At 40.9% G+C, this 20,006-nt stretch overlaps 2 protein-coding genes and 1 long non-coding RNA gene across 4 annotated transcripts in view; 1 reads left to right on the top strand and 2 right to left on the bottom strand.

Moving 5' to 3' along the window:
- The window catches only part of fancm (FA complementation group M), a 35,229-nt gene extending 22,637 nt beyond the window's left edge, over positions 1 to 12,592 (top strand). Inside the window, 13 exon segments of the mRNA XM_063908577.1 lie at positions 5,610 to 7,158; positions 7,161 to 7,235; positions 7,238 to 7,504; positions 7,589 to 7,677; positions 8,306 to 8,374; positions 8,581 to 8,700; positions 9,273 to 9,432; positions 9,553 to 9,659; positions 9,770 to 10,251; positions 10,541 to 10,634; positions 10,761 to 11,115; positions 11,646 to 11,940; positions 12,037 to 12,592. Of these exon segments, the coding sequence (XP_063764647.1) occupies positions 5,610 to 7,158; positions 7,161 to 7,235; positions 7,238 to 7,504; positions 7,589 to 7,677; positions 8,306 to 8,374; positions 8,581 to 8,700; positions 9,273 to 9,432; positions 9,553 to 9,659; positions 9,770 to 10,251; positions 10,541 to 10,634; positions 10,761 to 11,115; positions 11,646 to 11,940; positions 12,037 to 12,163 (3,789 nt within the window). The 3' untranslated portion in view covers positions 12,164 to 12,592.
- Positions 10,291 to 12,330, bottom strand: LOC134881337 (uncharacterized). Its single transcript, XR_010168040.1, has 2 exons — positions 11,615 to 12,330; positions 10,291 to 11,143 (listed from the first exon to the last, which is right to left on the bottom strand). It is a non-coding gene; the product is annotated as an uncharacterized LOC134881337 (long non-coding RNA).
- A 159-nt stretch (positions 12,593 to 12,751) lies between the features above and the next one.
- LOC134881335 (mitochondrial basic amino acids transporter) lies at positions 12,752 to 19,805 on the bottom strand. 2 transcript variants are annotated; one of them, XM_063908576.1, is made up of 4 exons: positions 19,452 to 19,805; positions 16,819 to 17,559; positions 16,479 to 16,562; positions 12,752 to 15,627 (listed from the first exon to the last, which is right to left on the bottom strand). In XM_063908576.1, exon 4 carries the CDS (start codon positions 15,625 to 15,627, stop codon positions 14,866 to 14,868), a length of 762 nt encoding a protein of 253 aa, XP_063764646.1. In that variant the 5' UTR covers positions 16,479 to 16,562; positions 16,819 to 17,559; positions 19,452 to 19,805; the 3' UTR covers positions 12,752 to 14,865. The 2 variants fall into 2 exon arrangements, with proteins under 2 accessions (XP_063764646.1, XP_063764644.1); XM_063908574.1 differs by having other exon boundaries at positions 17,516 to 17,559.
- Positions 19,806 to 20,006: the final 201 nt, after the last annotated feature.

Genomic DNA, 20,006 nt, shown 5'->3' with positions numbered 1-20,006 from the left:
CCCCCCCCCCGAAATGTGTACAAATCCTTGAAATCAGGTCAGAGATTATCTTAAAAACTATTGGCTGAACTTACTAGTGGACTCTCACTAGCTTTTTATTTTTTTCTCCCACCGTGGGTTTTCACCATACTTGAGAAGGAGAGAGATTTAGCCCACCTGTAAAAACAACACCGGATTACAGGGCTAGATGGCAGCTAATTTCTCACATGCCTTTATGGATGAATGCAGGTCATGTAACACCCAAGAAAGATTTGACCAAAAAACAACAACTTAGTACAAGATGAATTAGTCTACAAATGTACTATCACAATGCACAACACAAAGTCTTTAACTTGAACCCCTTAGCACGTATCAGAGAGATACTGTGCATGTCGTTGTCACACTGCAGTTATTTGTACTGTTCAATAGCTATTTGTCTAGATGTGCTCCATAAATCATGCCTCTTATTCTATAGGGTTTTTCCTTATGGCATTTATTCAAATCAAAGTTTTGTGTATAGCCCAATACCACAAAACACGTTTGTCTTAGTGGGCTTTAAAGATTAAAAACAAACAACAACATTGTAAACAATAGAATTACAGCAAAATCAAAAGACACGATGGTGTGAATAACTAAAACAAAATAAAATACATAAATACATTTAATTTTAGCACCATTTATATAAGAAAAAAAGACTCCTGATCTGGTTTTGCGAATCTGGGCATTCAATGTAATCTACTAACAGTTGGAGTTGCATGCTAGCATCATTGGACATACAGTGACTTAAAGGTGAAATCTTGATTTTAAAAAGTACACTGTCAAATAAATACAGGGTAGTTTATGGAGCATTATTTGCATCTGATAGAGCACTTAAAGTAGTAGACAATTGAGTATTTTAGCACAGTACTTGAGTGTATTTTTAGAGGATGTGCAGCTGTAGTAAGAATGCTATTTTAATCCGGACCTGCATCAAGTTATGCATGAGTAATCTGTGCAATCCTGTGAAAGTAGTTCTTTTTTATGAAGGCAAAATCTTGGAGACAAATCTCCATCAAGGTCAGTTAAAATCTATATTAATATCTGAGGTGCAAATGTGACCGAAACAAATGTAGATTAAATTAGTTAATAGTTAATTTAACGTTAATGTTCTTGAATTAAACAAGATAACAGTACATAACATACGTTCCAAAACATTCCTCCTTGAACTGAACTCCGGTGTATTCGATAATCGACTTGTGCGGACTTTCCTTGGAGAGGAGCTGAAATGGGGGGCAGTTGGTGAGTCTTGACAGTACTTTTCAATAACTTCGGGTTTGCAAACTACGTTGTTGGTGCTCCTTTTTATGTGCAGGGACCCTAGTCATGCTACTTCAGAGGTTTGATGCTATTTCGAGCAATGTTAGTGGTTAAAAAATGCCATTTTGGAAGCGTTCTGCGCACTGCCCCGATCGAATGCACTGTAAGCCATTTTGGCTATTAGCGTTGCTCCCGGTTTTTCCGGGCAAGTTCAACACTGGTTGATGAATGAAAAAAACTCTCTGGAGGGCTTACATACTACAGTTTTCATGCAGAAAAAGACCCTGGGGTCAATTTTCGCCGGACTATCCCTTTAAGAAATGTGAATCATCCTCTCTTTTTCAAACCTTGCTTTTCAGAAGCCTTTCATTAAATTGGAGGCCGTGCTGTGTTCTTCTTTTTGCTGCCTCTGTCTCTGTACGATGAGGAGATACGAGGCACGCTGTCCTCCTCTACTCTGATTATGTAACGTTTCTCTGAACTGTATAAAAATCAGGAAGTCGAAAGTAGGTCGGGTTGTGATGACCTACATTTATAGCGCACTGCGCTGAGGAGGATGGGGGGGAGGTGGGTTATCAGAAAACAAATAATAAATAAAAGAAAACAAATGCAAAACTATTTAAAGAAAATTTAAATACAACTACATTCTAAACTTTACATTTACAAATGAAATATTTAGATAGTGCTGATAATTAGCTACATAATCAGCATTTGTAGAACGTTTGTTTTTATTGTCTTTCAGTTGTTCAAAGTGCCACACACTTCAATACTTGACGTACATGCTTTTATACAAAGTTTTTTTCACCATTTTACAGTGATTTAATAAATGTGCTTTGTTTATTTTTGTGTAGAAAAATCACATTTCAGTGTTGTCATTGTTGCCTCGTCTCGTATCACCGGTTTATATCAGAAGCAGCTCGCACTCTTCTTCCTTCTTCCGTCCTTCAGACAATTCTTTTATCTTACAGTGACTCAGATGGTTCTGGAGTAGTGATATGATCTATAACAACTGCTGCCAAAAAGTCTCTTACCAAAAACATTTGCATAGATTGTCATTTGATTGCCGGTCAATCCAAATCCGTATCCAAGGACAAAGAAACTCCAGGAACTCTTCATCCTGAGCTGTTTTGAACAAAAGTCATGCAGACTGATTAGTACGGATGAAGCATTCTTTGTGTGTGTTCATGAGCCTCACAATTGCATGATCACCATAGTGCAATGACATAATCACCAGAGACGAGTTTCAACTTTGCTGCGTCCTTCATCATTCAGTCTGCAAATATCACGTACCCTCTGATCCTCCGACCCTGCAGCACTCCCTCTCTGTCCATCAGGTTTATTTCGGTCCGCGACATCTCTCCATCTACAGACTTAAATCTGATCATTAATAGATTGTGTGTCTAGGGTTAAGGTCAATCCTGTGTAAAGTCAGTCCTAGTCATTCAGTTTTTCTTTGAATACCTAAAAGCCTGTGTTCCGTTTTTCATGAGGATTGTGATGTTTATAGGGCGATGTACGGTCTCCGTTTTTGTGCAAAGGGCGTCTGAGGGATTCAGGATTTTTAAGGATTTGTATAAGATGGATTACTCTTTAAAAAACTCTGCTTTGTTTCTCAGATTTAGGGTAATACTGTCGCAATATTTAACATGAATAACTGCTGTACAGTAACATCAATGAGAGCATGGATGGTTAAGATAAAAGGAATAATCCAAACATCTTGCAAAAACACACCTACATTCGATATAACCAGTGGTGGAAAGCTTTAGTCATTAAAGCCTCACCTCTCCTCGCTGGGTGTGATGATCTGTGGTCTGATCGACTGCAGGGTGCTGGGACAATTTAATTACCAGATAGTTCAGTTGTTAATTAAGAGCAATTTGTTTGAGTGACATCTTGGCTTGTCACTCAGGGGAAAAATAGGTGTAAATAATACAAATTAATAATGGCTGAATTTGCTTGATCTGCTTTTCAGGGTCCTGCATTCCAGCTGTCACTCTCATCAGTGTTATTCGTAACTTTTCCTTCTATGACAATGTCTGCTTTGAAAAATGCCTCGAAAATATTCTGTGTAGGAGGTCTGTAGCTCAATAGATATAGAAAATATATCTTTAAAAAAATACATCCGACATCTGCCACCACATGTCTGCATTAATCAGCCTTCATTTTTCACAGTCATTTGTAGCAAATTCAAGTGAAACAATAGCCTTTCTACTTATTAAATCAAATCAGATCAACATTTATTATAGCCCCAAATCACAGAAAGGCCAACATAAGCATAGATAGAAACAAAATACGAATATCATAGCACAACATTGATAAAAACATGATGAACAACAACATAATTAGTGCCATGTGATAAAAACATGTGTATGCAAAACCAGAAGGAAGTGATGCTAATGAAGAAGAGAACAAGGTGACATGGAAGACAGATGGGAAGAGATGTGTTTTGAGTTTGCTTTTGAAAGAATCGACGAATTGGCTGCTTGGTTCCCTTTTCAAACTATTTTAACTGTGAAGTATATTTATTGTTTCATCAGATTTAGTTGTAACAAGAATTGATGCCACATACAACCTCCACACAGCCCTGTCTGCTCCTGTTGCGCTCCTGTTTCATCCGACTAACACCATTGGTAATACTTGCTTTGTTTTTAGTGTAGGAATGAGGACGTATATTCAATGGAAAGCTTCGCCTTGTAAAAGCATTTCTCCTTCATTAAAAAGCACAGAGTGTTGAAATGTTAATTATAGCTTTCACATGGGCTGCGGGGTGTGGCGCCTGCAAGGAGCCCAGTGTTTGTTCCACAGTTGTGTGTCTAATAAGAGAAAAAAGGGAGGTAGCTGAAAGTGGGAAGGAATAATTGTTCAGGTGCTCATTATTTGCTTTTCAGAGTAAATATTGCAATGACTTTAGCGATGGATATAAAGCAAACATATCATTTAAAAGCCAGTATAATGGCTTCCTGTGGGTATGAAAAAGTGTGTTGGCAAAAACACTGACGCACTGAGTTCCTGCTTTTCACATCTTAAAGTAGGAACCTGTTGATCAAGAATCATCATAATGTATGTCATTAAGTTCATGCCACATAACGAGAACAGCAACACTGTTTCTGTTGTATAACTTAAAAAAACGGATCAGTGATCAGTGAAAGTTTTAACACTGTAGTTTTTTTCATCACTTGGTCCAAAATTAAATATAAAAAAATGTGATATCTCAACAATTATGGGTGGCCCTTGAACCTTTTTAGGAATTTGTGGTCCCTTGTTTTTTTTGCAGACTGCTGAGTATATGGAGTTAAATAATCAAGAGAGGATACAAATAGGGCATGACTTACTTTCAGTCAGCAGTAGACAGGAATGGTTTGAAGATATGTTGGAGTAACACACAGTGTTGAAAGCTACAACAAAACAACGGGTTTCACATGTGATGCTTTCAACATGAGTGATACAGTTCCCCTACGCTTATTGACCTGTTAGTGTAAAGACACAGTAGGGCCTTACCTTATGAATCAATAGGCATGTTTTTTCTGACCAAGTGGTATAGATGAAGCTTTGTTGTCTGCACAAATGCAGTTTTATAACAAAGTAAATGTGGAAACAGGCTTGACCAGATTAGTCACTGTTTTATTTTATGCAGTGTCCCATTTCTGAAAACACGTGGGCTTTTTGTTTCCATTCAAATCATTTCCCTTCTATTGAGTTTGAAGCTGCTCTTAATACAGTGACATAAGCACTCCTCATGTCATTGTATTGCTTTATTTTTACAAAAATCCTTCCCATGTCAAGTCTTACTCCATATCCTGTTCTTTCTTTTCTATTCACTGAGCATATTCGTCCTTCTGGTTGCAGGTTTGATGGCCCTCCCGCCAGTCATAGCAGGATACCACTCTAGTTGAATCACTTCCAGGCCATATGGCTTGCACAGAGGACAGGTGTTAGATGACTTGCCTACCTATGTGCGTGGGCATAAAATACAACAAGAACAAGGGGCAGTAGATGGGAACATGTTTTCCTTTTTGGCAGGTTTTTTTTGTGTGAAGAATAATCATGGGTGACAAGTTCTAATTGGGACAAGATTTGTATCTTCCTCAATGTTTCAGGAAAATAACCAACTGAGATATGTTACATCAGTTCTTTGGATGTTCTCCAGGGGTTCCTACAGTGCTATAGCTCTTCATAAGACACTTCTTGATTAGATAACTTAATGAGCATGGTAAGCTGTGTGGTTGGGGAACTGCCCACCCTGAGAGCCCAGTCGCTGATTACATCTCCCTGACCAGGGTTTTCCTGCAGAGAGATATTTCCAACACAACTCCTTTTTGTGTTTTTGTTTTCAGGGGGAGTGTCGTTACGAACAGGAACTCCTTCCTTACCTTCACAAAGCGAATGCTGTTGGTCACGTGAAGAAAGGACCGAAGCACAAACAGAAGGGTACAAAGTCCGCCACTGAAACTGCCAACGGCAAAGCCAAACAGTCTCACTCGACGTTGTCTGATCTGGAATGCTTCGAAGAGGAAGAAGATTGGCGAAACACACGAGGAGCGAGTATACTTTCTTCATTCGCTGCAACAAAACAGAAACTTCCTGCTGAACATACAGAGGTGCCTAATGATGGGATCACAGATCACCCAGGGCCTGAGGCAATTTGTCCTCTTCCCTCAAACAATGACTGTCCAGAAGCTGACATGGATTATGACTGCGTCATTGTTAATGAGGAGCACACGGTCGGTGAGCCTGTACGTTCTGACAAAACCTCACAGCTGATTACAAAGATTGAAGAAGAGGAGGATGTTGAACTTCAGGCTATGTTCTACCTTCCTAAATGGGATTCAAGCCCTCCTCCCTCGTTTGCTAAACTCCTCTCAGGAAGGGATCAGAGTCTGAAGGTTATCCTGGCTAATGTGGCGGAGCTCCTGTCTCGATCTCCACCGCCCCTTACTAAAAATTTAGAGGCCGACATGGGTTCTCAATCATTTCCTCCGTCTCCTCAGCAACCTCATCAACCATTCCATGTCAATTTTACACTGGATGTGGAAGACGACGATGATGATGAAGAACTGATGAGTGATGCTGATGATGCACCACTGAGGGCAAACTCAGAGGACCGTCCAGTGAATAAAGAGGACAGTAAGATGTATCATGATTGGCCTCGTCAGGATCAGCAGCACAGCCCCACCTGGGATGAGGTTTTTGGGGAAGAAGTGACTGATAATCATGACATAGGAGATAACCACAAGGACGCAGATAAAGAGATTTATATTGAGAAACAAGCCGCAGCAGAAGCTGAGAAGTACAAGGAAATAGAAATGAATGAAGATGCTATGAGCTGTTGGGTTGATGAGAGGAGCCAGGAAATGCCAGACTTGACACACGATGGTGTAATGGATGACTCTCAGTGCAGAGCTCAGATGGACGACAGCATGGACCTGTTCGGGGACGACGAGGCCTTCCTTCAGATGACCATCCCAGACATCTCCACGCCAGGCGGCTCCCCCAGGACATCCCCGGTTGCTGGAAACATTGCTAATACCACAAAAAATACATCCAACGTTTTACACACACATACGTCGACACTGTGCACTACACACACAGCTGAAAACACCCGTAGATCCAATATGGATGACATAGCACACACAAAACACACTTCCCCACATGCAAAGCTGAATACCCCAAGCAATATGGAGACAGAACACACAGCAACATCAAGTAAACCTGTAGCAGACAATTCAATCACAGACATGGCAATTACATCCCATTGTAATTCTCCCACAATGCAACACAATTCAGAGTCATTTGACAGCTCCCAGGACTTCTTCCCTGTCAACTTTGATCTTGGCTATTCACTGGAGGACTCTGATGAAGCTGAAGAAGAGGCGGTTCCTATTCCTCTGTGTTGACCTCTCCACACCCTAAGGAGGCCGACCCTACAGAGTCTCCGCGGGCCGTCTCCAAATCCTCCACTCCTCTTACAGCTTCCATAGACAGAAAACACCTGCGCAGTGCAGTGAATCCAGGATATCTACACCACAAATCCAGTCGGAGCATAGAAAGAGAGAAACGTCTTCTTTTCTGGCTTCGCCTGTGGTTTTTAAATACGGTGCTCTCCCATCTCCAATCACATCACAAGGAGCTAGACGGACGCTCATGTCTGGGCTCACCGTGTCACGCACTCCATCTTTAGACCCCAGTTTAAGACAGAGACAACCAGTGGAGAACTCCCCTCCTCATCCAGGTTTGTACCTACATATGTTTATATTGGTTTACTTTTTTGTCCTCCTCTTTTTAAACATGCTGTCTCACTCCCCTTCTCTCTCAGTGGAGTGCACCAGTGACAGTGAGGAGGAAGTCGTGGTTCGTAAAAGGAGGCATCCGAGCAAGGTCAAACCGTTGTCGTCACCTGAAGTGGTGAGTTAGGCCTCTCAATACGAGTGCTGGAAGTAATGATTTCCAAAAATAATTGTATTAATCTGCTGATTATTTTGGTTTATTGTAAAATTGGGAAAATGCCAATCAATCCCCGGATCCCATGCTCATGATTTTAAATGTTCTCTTTTAAATCTCCTATATCCTATTTACTATAAACACTTTTAAGACAGTTAATCAATCATTAAAATTGCCTATGATTGATTTTTGTAATTACTCCTCTTGTTGATATAAATATTTGTCCCTTTCATAACATTTATGACTTGAATACAAAATGATCACATCTTAAGTTTCATTCTTTGTGTAAACATTCGGAACACAAAATAGGTACAAATCAATCACATCACCCTGTGTGGTGTTGTGTTGTGGTACAAAAACAACAGACTACACAGGAGATCAGGCTGCCTCTGTCCATCACTTTCAAGGTACTTGCAGTTGTCATGACAACCATTTTGCAAGCAGAAGCATTTGCAGCTCCTGAAATGTCCTACCCAAACACATCTTGATAAATATGTATGACAGTCACATATTGTGCAGTGATTAGTGTATAAGTCATGTGTGTGTGTGTGTGTGTGTATAAGTGAAATGTGATGTCTCTTCTCTCTGCTAGTCGAAGATCCCCAGTGATGTGGACTCCCCGCTGGTTGTGAAGCGGAAACGCACAGCTGCACTTAATACTGTGAGAGTTCCATCATTAGCAGTAAATTGCGCCAAATATATTCCAACCTTTTCAGCACAGCCGATTTGATCTGACATACTTTCACTCACTTTCATGCATTTCTAATGATCGTTTCCTCTAGAGCAACTGGTTTTCTAATATGCATCTTCAAAATCCATTAGCAGTGTACAGTCCGTGAATCATTTGTTCTCCTCATTGGTCTGCAGTCTGATGAAATGGAGGGCCAAGCCGTCTCGGATGATGATTTCCAGAATGTCTCCGTGTTCGCACACAGGAACACATCACACGGAGCTGAGAGGAAACCAGTCCAACCGAGCAAAGCCAAGGTCTGTGTGACAACAGATGACTCTGCAGAACGCTGTGATCAGAGTCTGAATTATAACATGTATTCTTTAAGTTTTCATACCACTGCATGCGATGAATGGCACCTGCGTAAATGCCTAGAGTTCTGGTCAGTCAAAAATGTAAATGTATGTTACTTTTGTTTTAACTGATGAGTTACTAGAGCCGAAAACTAAATGCACCGTCATCATTTTAGGTTAATGAGTGTATTTTCTTCCCTTCATTTTAGTTTTACAGCATAAATAACTCGTGTGTTTTGGGGCTGAAAACAGTTACCTGCTGCGGCAAAAAAGCAAACACGTGACTGTTGAGAGTCAAACAAAACAGCAAATGTAAACAAGGCAGATTTGGGTAAAAAGCTCTTTAGGTTCATCCATACGAACGACCCCTTTTTTAAATTTGTATATTATAATTATGCCTCCCTCAAAACAATCATAACACATTTCAGACCACAATGAAGCCTTTCTCTGTTCATACAAATGTCAAATTTATAAATATCTATCACAGACACTATCACATCCATCAGCTTTGGCATTTGTCACTGTGTTTTCCTCAGCAGCCAAAATGTCGACAGGGTCGCCAGTTCCTGGATGAAGAAGTAGAGCTGTCGGAGGAGGGGTCAGACGTGTCTTCTGATGAAGAGGATGGGGAAGATCAGAACCGCTCTCTGGATGGCTTTGTGGTGGACAACACACACTTCTCTCAGGGACTGAATGGTACACCCTGGATATTACTAGACATTTGATTATTATTTTTTTCACCCTAGTGAATTATATTTCAAATTTAATCCACTGAGTGTTTGAGTTCAAGATGGCTTCCTGTTTGTTCTATTTCAGACTCAGAAATGCAAGGTGTCTACCTGAAGTCAGTGAGAAGCCCTGCTGTCCATGGAAAGTTTAAAATGTCCTACAAAAATCATAACAACATGGACATATTTTCTCAGGTATACTGCATATTTCATTCTCAGCTATTTCTGTTGCTCAATTCATATAAAAAAAAGGTGGTTAAGTGTTATTATTGACAGACGCCCATGTTGCTGACGTTGGTTCGCAGGTGCCTGAGATGGATGAAACATATGCAGAAGACAGCTTTGTGGTGGGAAGTGATGAGGAGGAGGAGGTGGAGAGCAGCGAGCAGGAGGCTGAAGACATTGAAATTATGCCTGGGGAGTCGTTTGTGGAGGGGCGGAGGCAGTATGCTACCAGACGGCGGGTTTTCTTCCACAAAGCCAGAGCTGGTGTTAAGAATACAGCTGGATGTCCTCCAAAGACGGCTGGTTTGAAAACCAAACGCACCCGTGTCATATGCATGAATGATTCTAGCGATGAGGAGATAGAGGAAGCTAAGAGGAGAAGTCTAGCAACAGAAGGGGATGTTGCTGCCCCCTTGGGGCCAAAGGCAGTACAACCCGAGCCTCTCATGCAGCAGCAGAAACCCTCCTCCTCCTCCTCCTCTTCTTCAACCATAGCATCCAAGGTCTCATCGCTGAGCAAGGCAAAGAGGTGCTCAGTGAGTGAGGAACAGCAGAATGAGAGGTAAAGAGCTGTTCATCCGGTAGCACACAGACGGAAGGATTCAATTCAAATAGCTTTATTAGCATGACCATATTGAACTGTTATGTTGCCAAAAATGTTGAACAAAAGCAGGGAATATCATGGTCTCTTTACAAGGAAAACAATATACTTTTTGAACATGAACTACAAATGTAATGATTAAATAAAAAAACAACGATAGAAAAAGTTAAGGTGAGTTTTTGATTATTGTGCAGGGAACATTGAGGAAACGTTCAACAACCACTAGAGAATCATTTTCTTTCTCCTGCAGGTATCGCCGGAGATTAGAAAATCAGCATTTGCTCTCTGATGAACTAGACTTTGCAGAGTCAGATCTGCCGGTATCCTCCAAGAAACATCCCCAGGTATGAGCAAACATGACACATACACACACGCTTATGGGTTATACCATGTGTTAGAAGGGATACCCTACACGTGATCCCTAAAACATTCTTATAAGTCAATAAAGCTACATTGAGGTTTCCCTCCAGGTCCAGGCCCTCACTGCCTCCACATCAGTGCCACAGACGTCCTCAGCTCAGAGTTCATCTGTCAGTGAGCCTCCCGCTCCGCCCGGCACCGTTTGCATCCTGGTGGACAGCCGCTGCCTCAGTGGCGGAGTGGAGCTGATGACCAGCCTCCGCCAGCGCCACACGGCCACCCTCCACGTCTGCTCACTGGACGGCAGCTACTTCATCGTCAGCAACCGTACGGCAGTGGAGAGGCACAGCCAATCAGATTTGGCGGCGACGCAGAACCGGAAGCGATTGGCTGAGAGAGTGAACAGCCTGCAGGGGTTGTTCGAGCGCGTTTGTCTCATAGTGGAGAAGGACCGGACCAAGCCAGGTCAGTCAGTCTGTTGATTTGATCAGCACTGTGCATTTGGATTACAGGAGAATATGTTTACACAACAATTACATTTTACATGAACTAAGAATCAATCAAAGAACTACTTAGATATTTCACACAATAAAAAGTAGCGTTATCACAGTTTAGCATTTAAAGTCTTACATGAGCAAAAGTACATAAGTGTAAGCCTCAATATATACTTACGGTAGTACAAGTAAAAACAATCAGTATACAGAATGGATTATTTGAGGTCAATGTTGCAGCTGGTAGAGATGGAGCTAATTTGAAAGACTTTACAATCTAGTGAAACCCTCATCTATAACAATATAGCGTCATTCATTAATACCTATTAATGATCACAATCTGTCAAAAACGAAAGTGCGGTAAAAAGTACAAAACCTCCCTCTGAGTAGCATATAATGGAATGACTCATGTTAAGGACCTCAAAATTATACTCATTATCCCAACTCACCACATTCTACATCAGTATATATACCTGCTGCTTATGATAATTGTCCCCCTCACAGGTGAGGTGTCACGTCCGTTTCAGCGAACACGTTGCTATGACAGCACTCTGACGGCTCTGGTGCATACGGGGGTGCGGCTGCTGTGGAGCGACGGCGCTGAGCAGAGTGCCGGCCTGCTGGCAGACCTGGCCCGGCTGGAGCAGCGTAAAGGTCAGGCCATCGCTGTACCAATGGAGGTCAAAGGGCCGCACAGGCAGCAGGCCCTGCAGCTATACCTCAGCCTGCCCTCAGTCAACTACGTCCATGCCCTCAGCATGTGCCACAACTTCAGCTCCATCGGCCAACTCATAAACAGGTAAAGGAAGTGTGTGTACATCACGGGCAAACATGTAGTCAGCTCCTTTTTCACTCTTTGAACAGTGTCCTTTCCCCTTTTGTGCTCCTCCTGCAGCTCCATTGAAGCCATACAGAAGGGAGGCTGTATGAGTCGATCCAGAGCCGAGGAGATCTACTGCTTCCTGCGCTACTCCTGTGACTCCTTCTTGATGAACACATCAAAAGCAGGGAAAATCAGCTAGCAGAAGGAAAAGGAATCACTGTAAAAAAAAAACAACAACAATCTGTATCTTTATTCCTCCACTGCTTCCTCTTTACTTTGCTGAATGATTTCAGTTTTCAAGGAGCCAGCGACAGTTATTCGCAGTCCAGCAAATTCTCCTTTCGGAAGTTGTTTATCTATTGGAGAAAACAGGGGGACACCAGTCACCCATCTGTATGTTATAAAATACAATGTGATCCTTGATGAACGGCGCTAATGCTGTCAGACCGAGTTAAGGCACGAAATCAATATTTGTTACTTTAATAACTTGTTTTTTTGTCTTAATAATGGATACATTTGTTTGCTACTATGAAAGAAATAAGGTATAACACTTCACTAAATATTTATTTTTATACGTTAATGTCATATTTATGCGAAGGATTTGAATAAATATCAAATATTAGCAGTACCTGTGATATCCATCTATAACCACTAGGGGTCAGACTTTCATATCTTTAGCAGATCATATTTCTTGACTATTCTAGGCGTCACTCACCTAAAACAACTCATCCATTTCTTTATTTTCATAACATGTTGTTGCTGCACAAAGAACAGTTTTTCAGAAAACTTGAGAAAAAATGTTGACCTTTATTTCTCCATTCAAGTGCAACATGGTGTGCATGCGCTTTGGTGCAAGATAGTGTACATTTACGTCACAGAACACAAAGGCAACATCTGACAGGTAAAACATCCCTTTTACAAAGAAACAATCATGCATTATCCACTGGTCAGACAAAACGTAAAACTTCTAGAAACAAAAACACAGATTTAAATCAAAGAAAAATACTTAGCCTACTGATATTTCACACCTTCAAACTTATAAAGGATGACATTAAAACACAAAACACCAGATTCACAGTACATACAGTATATTGTGTATGGACAAACCAAAGCTGTTTCAGGTCAGTCTAACATTGATAAGTTACAGCAGCAGCAGTAGAAGTTTAGTACTGCAGACATAAAGATAAATGTGTGCCGTCTTCACAAGTCCAGCAATTGGGATACTTGGTATCCTGCAGGTAGGTTTACAAATGAATGATTTGTGTTTGAGTTTACATTTTAAACCATGCTAAATGGAAAACGTTTGTGAAATGGAGCAGCTGTTAACAGTGTACAGAGGTCACGTTGCCCCTGTATGTTCACTCGGTTATATAATGACAGGTTTGAGAGGAAAGCAAAGGGGTCCTAACCAGATTTCATTAGTCCAAAGATTATTCAACTGTAAAGGCTGATGCTTAACCTCAATGTCTTGTAGAAACCGGTCTGTGTAGGAGGAAAAGTCAAAAGGCAAGAGAATTCAAATGCTCCGCTGGATAAAGGACCAGAAGTTAGTCACTACATTTCACAACAGTGTGTGGGAATTCTCTTTGCTTTTCCAAAGATTACTGATAAATCTAAGGGGCTAGATTCAGAGACTTCACTATCAGTAGCAAATGGTATAGTTCTATCTTTGAAAGAAGAGCCTAGTTTTTTTTGGCTGAATAGTAGGCTTTTAACAACTGACTATTGCACTTCAAAAACTCAGCTGGTCTGCACAGTGCAACGCGTAGAGCCTGTTAATATTGTATCTCACATCTAACGACAAGTAGCACAAGGTTTAAAATTACGTTTTGGCTTTTAAAAAAGCCACTTTTATGACAGACACATAATCTTGCATTAATGGTAAATATAAAAACTATTATAAAGTGAGAAAATGATAGTTTTTAACTGCAAATGTGCCCAATATCATAAGGTGCTTTCTCTGGACACTGTACAATGTCCAGAGCAAAAAGACTGCATCAGATTTGGTTTTGCACAATGATTGTGTTTAATACATTACACATGATTTGTAGACGACTGTATCAAATGTAGCAACTCTTTGCATCTATCTAATCCCTTTACCTTGTCATAGGAACGTTTAACTACGGTTGTAAAGTCCGAGAAAAAAATACAACAGTTGTACACTATGTATTTGTTTGTATTTGTAACCATTACAATAAGATGCTGAATGTGGTGCTAACACTGCATAGAGGTAAACAGTGAGAGGATGACACAATATGGATAGGTGAAATTCTAAAAAACAGACACTGTGTGTGTGAGTGAAACTTGCAAAAACAAAGTATTGATTCATTTTTAATCGTCTTTTTTTGAGATGCTGTATTCAGTTTCTCAAAGTCAAACGTGATGTCTTTAAATGTCTTGTTTCCTCGGTCCAGAACCCAGAGATGTGTTGTTTAATATCATCTGAAACAGAAAAGCTGAACATATCCGCATCATGGAGGCTGAAAACAGTACTTTCTGCCATTTTTGAATTGAAGCCCCCCCCCAATGGATAAGTCACTAAACAGTTGCTACTCTAGCGCACAGTATTAAAGACAGTACTTCTTTTACTCAAACTTTTAGAAACATCTGTATCTGACACTGTATGTTTTAGTAACTTATGTAACAGTCCTAAATTACTTAAAAACTAAAAAAAAAAAATGTAAAAAAAAACCATGCCATATTTACAAGTGCAGCCGTTATCTTAAAATATATATATATTATTTAAATAATACATGTGGTCACTTGGCTGAAGCTCCATGGTCTTACCTTGGATCAGTTTACCTTTCCCCATTACGGACACCAGTTAACAGATCATAGACCTACGTTAAAAATCATATTTCATCTTCCTGTCGTCACATCTGCTGCTGACTGTAGTAAAGCTCACAGGCTGGTTGGCTGCGTCTGTGGCTGCAGCGGGACAGGCTGATGCTCCGAGTCCTGAATGCTACACTCTTCTCCCTCGCGCATGTACATCAGAAATAGAGTCACAGTGGCAAATGTGGTAGCATTGACTGGAAAAGCGCGGAGCAAAGTGGAAGTGAGCCCGCGTGTGAACACTCTCCACCCCTCCTTCTTTAAGCTCTGTCGGACACAGTCCATAATGCCACTGTACTGGTTGACACCGCCCACCCCGTCCGCCTGAAGACGTGACTTGATCACATCCACGGGATAGGTGGAGATCCAGGAAGCGATGCCGGACATTCCACCGGCAAACAACAGCTTGAGGATCATGTAAGGATCCTCCGGCTCACAGCCCAGGTAACGGGTCCACGAGTCGTAAGCGAGAAAGTACACACCGAAACCAGGCATCTCGCGAATCAGGGTGGTCACCATGCCGCGATTGATCCCTCGGATTCCCTCCTTGTTGTAGATTCTCACCAGGCAGTCCAGGGAGTTCTTATACAGCTTCCTCGTGGACTTCTTCTCCCCAGTCCCTTGCAACTGCATGCGCGTCTTGGCCAGCTCCATTGGGCAGCAAATGACACACTGGATGGTTCCTGCTGAGGCTCCAGCCAGGAACTGGTTGAGGGGCGTGTCACGGCCAAGCTTGCGCATGGCGTTGCCCTGGACGCCAAACACTATGGCATTGATGAAGGTCAGGCCCATCATCGGAGAGCCGATGCCTTTGTACAGACCGAGCATCTACGGCCACAGATTACGGCAACCAATTAGGAAACATTATTATGTCGCATCAACATCTACAAACACTTTTAAATACTGCGTTATTACTCCCAGTAATAACTACTTCAAATAAAAGTCATAGGGTTTGAAAGTAATCATAGCAGAGAAATTTGTTGAAATTGAAAAGTGAAAAGCTGGCAACTGTGTTTGGAAATCATTTTGAGAACAAATTCTGTAGCATCATTTTGAGGCTTTAAATCTGTAAAATTAGTGTCCCAAAATGTGCTGTCAAATCTATATGTGATGCCGAGTTGTGTCATGATTTCGAGGTTAGAGCTTAAGACTTAAAATGACACTTGACCACTAACTGCAGCATGCAGCTCAGAGACTACACAGCGTTGTTACAACAGGTTAAAACTAAATGTGATCTTAAAAACAGTCAAATTGAATTGTGGATATTACAAAAATTATCGTCTTCAAATTAGATTATGAGGGAACAAACGGCCAGGGAACACAAGTCTTCATATTGTACCCAAGGGGGAATACAATCTAATATATAACACTCCCTCAAAGTAAAACACCCACAAGGACCCCACTGTGACACAACTCTCAACTCAGCTCAGATGGCATGATGTCCCAAAGCTTTATTTAGCATACGCAGGATTAGGTCCTTACTGACCCTGGCTTGCAGACACACCTCCCACCCCCTTACACCCCATGTAGGAACATGCTGGCTGATTCATGTGGCTAGAGTCTGACTGGCTACATTAAAGTGACCCTTTTTAACCTTCGCATAGAACTTAGCACATTGTGAAAGTTACACACGTGACGTAACACACATGAGTGAGGGGAATGCATTCTATCAAACGTACCGACTCCTGGCGTATGATTGACTGGAAGCAGTGGTATGTCCCACGGTAGAGAGGTCTGTCCACATTTTGAACTTGAAGTCTCACCTGTGAATGAGAGGCTTCATGTTAGAGTCGTACAAGAGTAATGAGGCTACAAAACATGCATTATAGTACAGGTTTAAAGGGATAAAAAAAAATGTATCTTCTTTTAAAGGGTAAAAAATGGGATGCAACATGAGGGAGAGAAAATTAACCAAAATGAAGTTGTACTAAAAATGTAATGTCTTCTGTGCTTTACATTTCTTTAGCTTAAAGACAAGACACTGGGTGAGAGGAAAGAAAAGACCTTGACCATACTTACTAGGTCACATTTCCATGGAAAGGTTGTTTATTTCTCTCTCTCATCTACAACACAGCGACACTGTTGCTGTCAAAGACCCAGCAACAGCTCAGGGAGAAATGACATTGAAAGCAAAAAGGCATAAAAGAGCTAAAACCAGACCATTGACCATCTCTGTATAATCCAAGGTGGATGTTGCAATTACAAACAATTGTGCAACAAATGCTACTTTCTTGCCTTTTCAAATAAATCAAGTGAATGATCACAGCAAATCCAATGCAATCTTATAAGTCATGGTTCATTTTAGGAAATCATAAAATGCAATGTTGGAAAACCATGCACAATGTTTTATTTGACCCATTAGATAGTAGCTGTATGCCAACGTTATTCAGTAAAATGCCAGTAACATAGAAACCTATAATAAATGACTCTTTGACTTATAAAAGAAGTGAGAGCACGTCCTTGTGGTTGCTGATAAATACTGATTTTTAGGGGGGAAGGCACATGAAAGAAACATCTGTTTAGAATTACAGAAATGCAACTGTAAAACAGAAAACAATCTGCATGACCTAAATAAAAAAAAGGTCTTGAAATATAGTATCTCATTTCTATCATAGGATGACTTAGAGTGGTCGAACTTGCAACACTAACAGCAAAGTATTGGATCATGCCATTGCCTAATGTGAGTAAACAGTGATGACGAAGGACACACACCCACCTTCACTGTGTCAAATGGATGTCCGACCAAAACACCAGCAGCACCTGAGAAACAAATGTTTTATGATTTAAAAATCATATTAGATAAAAGGTCAATATAATTAGAAGACAAACTATTAGGAAATGGCTTATAATAAGGTGGCGCATCGCTCGACAGCAAACAGCCCGTCCCCCAGAGTATAATCAGCTGGTCGCTGATGACAGCTTGGCGGTGCCTGACCCGTCCTTGACTTTACTCAGACAAAAATCCATTACACAGCAGGAAAATTCTGGTCATATCAAATTAGATGTTGTCCATGACCTAACAATATGCAAACATATTGGCTGACAAAGAAATGTTGTTTATAGACAGGGAAGAACCAAGGCTCATTATCAAACTCTGTTGTGGTGTAGAGACTTTAACATAGGTATTCATGGAAGTGCATCCTAATTCTAATGACCTAATGTCTTGAGCTTATGATTAAAACAATAAAATTGTATCTTCAGTTATTACTATGGTGCAACCAGCTTACCTTGGCACCGGCTTTGGCTTGTGTTGAGATGTTCTTAGTTTGAAGACCAAGAGTTGGTCTAAAGTAGACCAAGAAGCTTCTCGTTTAAGTTTAACAGTTTTTATTAACGCAATAATATAGTAGGTTTACATGGAAACACAGCTGTGGGTCTTATATCCAATTCACTGATCCACAGTCCACATAAAGCAGTTATCTGTCGAGCAGTTGCATGGATAAAAGCGACCGTTCCTCTATCCAACATCGTGTTTTATATCCTTTATAACATATTTCATAACACTTCTTTGGCTAGGCAAATAACATAATTAAGCACATTTGATGTATTGATTATTCTCACAAATAATAATACGCTAATGAATAACAAAACTATAGCCTGTTGTTTAGAAATATTTGACCAAATATAACAACATTCTTTTTTTCGCTTTGGCCATTTCTGCCTGAAGAACTGGCTCTTTCAAACACAAAACGTTTATCTTGTTGTGCATTATTGCAAACGTGCGGGGTGGTTTGGGAAGACTTGGCCTTGGGCAAAGACAAAACACCTAAAAAGAGTCCCAGGGGTTAATGGTGGGACTAGAGGAAATACTGGTTGTGAGGTATTTATAATCAAACAGTAACCAATACCCATTTCTGACATCTTCAAGTTATACTGGGGAAGATAATGCCTTTCCAGTATAACTGGAAGTCAGAAAGCGGTAAGAGGAGTTGTTGGACATCAAAGGATCACTTTGTTTTGAAAAATGGTGGGGACATTTGGGATCGGAATATTTCTGAATGGTCTTTCACATTTTTAGGCAATGTAATGGGGGGGGGGGGGGGCAACTGATCAATACAACCTTTTATGATTATTCTAGGGGGGGTTAGTTGATAACAATGCACACTTTTTAAATATATATTTAAATTTCCTTTTTTATGTTTTCTTATGTGCAAAATAAATGTGTGTGTCCCAAGTGTAGTAGCTAGGCTATGTTATTTCACAATGCAGTCTGGTGTGATATGATGATGCTATATCCACCTGATGCCCTGATAAACACGTTTTCCCCTTTAATTTGGGTTACACTAGACTGATTTTAGAAAGTTAACTATACCTTAAACTACTTATTAGTTGAATTACAACCCAGACCATAAACACCACTCCCTCTATGAGTTACAGGTATGGAATGTAACTTCGGACAGGATTTAACTACATCCGGGAATTTAAAGACACATGTTGCAAGATGAGTCTCTAATCCGCCATTGTAGTTTGTTTAAAATGTTTCTCAGACGTGGCAGCTTGGAACGAATCCCTATATCGACTATGTGAGCTGTCCACGCTTAGCTTGAAGATGGAAAAAAAAAAAAAGGAAAGCTGGCTAATGCTAATGCTAGCTTCCACTTGTTAACATGGGTAACGTGGCTAGCGAACATCAATACTGGCTAATTACTTACCTCCTATGCAGCCTGCAGCGAAGTCCAATGCCATTCCTTAAAAAATCTTACGCTTGAAAGTGTCAAGTTAGCTCTTACAACTGACAAAACGTATTATTGGAAGGATAATACTTCCCGGAAATCTGACTTAACTTGTATTATTTACAAACTCCTGCTACACTGTGCAATATCCTCTGCTGGGTTTCAGACTGATGCTGCTGAGCGAAGTGAAGATTTCTCCTGATTTATTGATAACCACACGGACTCGGAGTCTGGTTAAAACTTTGACAGATGTATTTTGCTGATGTGTCCTCACGCTCACTACTAGAAGTGCCCAAACCTTTCTATTTCTGTACCGCGGGAGGAGGAGGAGGAGGCGGGGGTTCAAAGTGAAGAAGAGTTAAGCGTGTCTGCCCTTTTTGAAGGAAGCCCAATCAGGTTCGTAGGACGCAGACAACTCCCCAAGTGGGTGCCGTCCGCCCCCCCCCCCACCCATTGGCTGCTGCCGGGCGGGCATAGGAGAGTTTGAAACTCTAGAGATACTCCACAGCGTCAAAATCAACTGTGTTATCGTGG

The sequence above is a fragment of the Eleginops maclovinus genome, chromosome 19 (assembly GCF_036324505.1).
Source record: "Eleginops maclovinus isolate JMC-PN-2008 ecotype Puerto Natales chromosome 19, JC_Emac_rtc_rv5, whole genome shotgun sequence".
Taxonomy (NCBI): Eukaryota; Metazoa; Chordata; class Actinopteri; order Perciformes; family Eleginopidae; genus Eleginops; species Eleginops maclovinus.
This window is presented reverse-complemented; position numbering and strand designations above follow the sequence as displayed.